The 4,325-nt window shown below is 43.1% G+C and overlaps 1 protein-coding gene across 1 annotated transcript; it reads left to right on the top strand.

The window, feature by feature from the left end:
* Positions 1-228: 228 nt before the first annotated feature.
* crip1 (cysteine-rich protein 1) lies at positions 229-4,325 on the top strand. Its single transcript, XM_028396306.1, has 5 exons — positions 229-379; positions 3,604-3,698; positions 3,833-3,890; positions 3,990-4,034; positions 4,143-4,325. The coding sequence occupies exons 1-4, from the start codon at positions 340-342 to the stop codon at positions 4,028-4,030; spliced, it is 234 nt and encodes a 77-aa protein (XP_028252107.1). The 5' UTR covers positions 229-339; the 3' UTR covers positions 4,031-4,034; positions 4,143-4,325.

The following is a 4,325-nucleotide window of genomic DNA, read 5'->3' as shown; positions in this document are numbered from 1 at the left end:
AAAATAATGGGGATAAAAATATATGTTGATATGGAGAAAAATGTAAAACATTCTACATGAATACAGTGCAGCAGGGCATTTTCCTGTATTTGACTGGCCCATGTGACGCTTCCTGCACGCATACGCAGATTCAAATCAACGTGCCTGAGGCCTCTCCCACTGTCAGAGAAACACACACACACACACACACACACGAACTATTTCCTCGCCGCTATAAATACAGGGCGCAGCGCACATCTGCACTTCACAGCGAGGCGTGGTCAGTCCAGAGCAAACAGGTGGCTCCGTCCTGCAGGATACTCTCAGTCTCCGCTTCACTGTATCAGCAGCTGCGTCAAGATGCCAAAGTGCCCAAAGTGCCAGAAAGAAGTTTACTTCGGTAAGAGCTCATCTCTTTATTTCATTCTGACTGTTTTCTTTCGTCCAGCTGTTTCTCACGTGGGAGCGCTTCCTGCTCGCTGAGCAATCTGAAGCGACTTTTGAGCGCAAATGAGGAAACAGGAAGCTGAATGTAACCAACAGCGTGCGAGGCTGACAGGCACATGATTACAACTTAAACATTACACCACCCAAATGTTGCGCTTCCTGTTAGGGACACTTAGTTATGCATGATAGGACTACAATGGGAATATTTGAATAAGTATTCTGCAGTGAATTGAACTAAATATTGAATTACTATACCAAATAAAAGTAATAGATTACCTATTACTAAGAATAATACAATAACTTTGCAGTGGCAGGAGTTGTTCTGCATGATAGGTGTTTAATTTTGCATGCAAACATCAAAAGTTGCAAAGAAATGTAGTGAGACAAATGCAGCAAGGGTTAAAAAAATAATACAGATGTGCAGTGAATAGAAGCAGAGGGGCAGAAAATGATGTCAAAGTGCTCGTTTACCCTCTGATACTGTAACGAAATGATGATAATGAAGCAATTTTGCATGATAACTATTTTAAAACCTGCTGATTAAACTGACTAGTTTTGCATATAAAATGACTGTAGTCACTGTAAAATAAAAGCACCACAGTAGAAATGTGTTGGATTTCTAAAGTTCACACTGATAATCTGCCTGTGTGTGTGTTCAGATTAACACCTGGCAGCCGCACTCGTGTTATCATCAGGTTACTTCAGCGTCTAAGATCTTTGCTCCCAGTATCACTGTTCAATGAGCAGGAGGAGTAATGATCAGACCAGGCAGAGGAAGCAGGGCCCCCCCCTGCGCCGACATACTCGTAGGTGTGTCTCATGGGGACGCCTTCAAAGCCAGGGGACAGGGGACAGCTTCATTTTATCTGTGTCTTAATCCATTCAGCACATCCTCTCCAGCTCAGTAGTGCAGCAGATAAATCTTCTCCGGAGAGGCCAGATGCAAAAAAAAAAAAAAACCCGAAGCCAAGCCTTTGGACTGTCAGTCAGATAAATGAGCTGTGTGACTGCAGAGCCATCATTTCCATTCTCTCCCCTTTTACATGGACAGACTCTGCTCGCCAGTACAAGCAAACCAATTTGTTTTAAAGCAGAACGAACCGATCTTTTTTCCAAGCAGGAAAAAGGGGGAAGCTCATGTCCAAAACTTAGAAAAACAGCCTGAAACGAAGCCTGTTTTTTTTTAATGTGGCTGTATACAGTCCTGTTATTGTCCTGGACTGTCTGCATCACTTTCCCAGCAGCGCTCGCTCCACGTCTGCATCCGTCTCCATCGCAGCTCGCCTGTTACTCTCAGATGGAAACAATCAGGCTACTGCTGCCCGCCTTTAGGATGGAGATCCAGATCCAAATCAGATTATGATGATGGTAAAGACAGGCATTGTTGGCCTATAGCATCAGCAGAAGCAAAATGATGGAGAAACCATGAGCGAGCTCTTCCATATGTTCCCACAGACAGAAAAGATTCTGATTAATGTCTTTAATATGTCAAAACCTCATGCTCATCGTACTTGTCCAGATTTGGAGGACTTTCCTGTTAGCTTAGCTTAGCTTAAAGACAAAAAACAGACATGAACAGCTAGCCTGGCCCTGCCTGAAACTAAAAATTTAACTCTTAACCGTCCCAGATCTTTAACTCATTTAATTTAAAAGCTGCTACATTCCTTTTAGCCTCAAAGTTAGCATTAGCACTCACAATCTTCCAGTACCACAAAGATGGAAAACCAAGATTAGAATAGCATATTGTTTTGGTTAGCTATTGTTAGCAACGCTAGCTAACAACAAACATGGAAAGATGTGCTAATGATCGTCACAGCTAGGCTGCCCGTGTACGTAGGAGCCATCTTGGAAAAAACAACTTCCCATGGAAATTTCTTACTGGGAATTTCCAGTATCCCAGTTTAAGCAGAATGCACCATTATTGGCCAAAAATATTAAGCTTTCCCTGTTTTTAGAGCTTCAAAAAACAGCTGTTAGCTTAGCACAAAGACTGGAAAGGGCTGTAAACAGTTAGCCGTTAGCAGTAACAACTGTTTCCATACCTATCGACAGGAAGAGCTTTACTTTATTAACATTCTCTGAACTTTATGTGCTTAAAACTGCACTTTTAGCCTCTTTTTTTTTTTTAAATGTCATCCTGGCTCTCGTGAATCTTCTCTGGGATGGGATGAAAAGAATAGCTGCACGGCCTCATCTCTCCTCATAGAGTGTTTTTCCATCCAGATTTGTGTGTTTGTGTATACTGGACTGCTTCCATCACACTCCACTGAGCGGGAGTTAACGCAGAGAGCAGATTGGATTAGTCTCCTGTCTGTCACAGCCCATTTCTTGTCATATCATAAATAGCTCATGCACAAAAGTGAGCTTCATCGCATCCATATACGGTCAAGCGTACATGGACGGGCGGTATTGTGTCAGGACTGGAGGAGTCCCCTGAGTCCGCTGTTTGTTCAGTCTGGTGGTTTGTTTTTTTGAAGGCAAGCACAGCAATTATTTGGGGTCAGACTTTTGATCCAGACCTCAGCACATTTAGCTGCAATGTTTTCGTGGAGCTGACCTCGCCCCACAGCACTCTCTCTCTCTCTCTCTATCTCCCGTTTTTGCACAATCTCTTGTCACATCGGGCTATTTTTAGGAAGGAATGGTGTCACTTCCTGGTGTTTTGGGTACATTTTTGAGGCCAGTGGCTTCACCTCAAACCCTACATCTGCTTCTGTTTGGCCTCTTAGGTCGCCCTTGCTGAATTCCCCCTCATAATCTGAACTCATGTCCATCTCCTCTAATAAAGATGAGAAACACAAGACCATCGAGTCAGATTCTTTCTCACTTTTACAGCCCTCCTGATGGGTGTTAGTGCAGATCAGCCCTCACAGATAAAGCCTGTCTTTATCAGAGTTTATGAGGCAGGAGGAGAACAGATTCCTCAGACACTCAGCCCATTTATTTCCCCCATACGGACCCCGCCCAACAATGTTCTCAAGCTCATCTCCAGAGAGTACATTTGATTTAAAACATATTGGATATTGGACACAGATTCATACACCGCATTGAGTTCGTGTTGACTGCAGGCCTGACCCGACCCTGTGCCACTTACGTCTTCTCTCCAGATGGCAGCGTCTGTGGAGGAACTCAGAGGCTGTTGATGGTAATGTGTGTCGTGTTTTTTTTTTTTTTCAGCTGAGAGGGTGACGTCGCTGGGAAAGGACTGGCACAGGCCCTGTCTGAAGTGCGAGAAGTGCGGCAAGACACTGTCCGCCGGCTCACATGCAGAGGTGCAGACACAAAGATGTTGAATGTATTATGTGCACATGAATCATTTCACTGATTGCGCAAGTAATTAGAGTGATAAGACTCAATTATCTGTAATCATAGCTAATCATTTACAACAAATCTTTGCTACTTACAGCATGAGGGCAAGCCGTACTGTCACAACCCCTGCTACGGTGCAATGTTTGGACCTAAAGGTGAGCGGTAGTGGCTAATAAAACCTTCGGGATAAGCTTAAATGAGATCACCAGCTTTTATTTTGAAATTTCTAATTTTCTTCCCTTTCTTCCTGTCAGGATTTGGACGTGGCGGAACTGAAAGCCACTCATATAAATAGACAGGTAAGGTTCACACATCCCATCATTTGTTTACCTCTGATTTCCATGACATTGACTACAAACAAATCCATTCTCATACGTTGACCTCTATCCTTCTTGTGTCTTTGGCAGGTTTGATGAAAATGTTGCTTAGAAACCAGACGGAAGAAGAAGCCAGCATCCTCATTAAAAAACCAGCGTGCTTGTGCTTTTATTTTGAAGGGTTGAAAGTCTGTTTTTTTGATTTTGTATTCTCATGATTTGGTTGTCCTCTAGTCTCTAATCTGATTAAACACTTTGTAAAGTTTGTGTCAA

Source organism: Parambassis ranga, chromosome 22, assembly GCF_900634625.1.
Source record: "Parambassis ranga chromosome 22, fParRan2.1, whole genome shotgun sequence".
NCBI lineage: Eukaryota > Metazoa > Chordata > Actinopteri > Ambassidae > Parambassis > Parambassis ranga.
The sequence above is the reverse complement of the archived record's forward strand: the minus strand, read 5'-3'. Positions and strand labels throughout refer to the sequence as shown.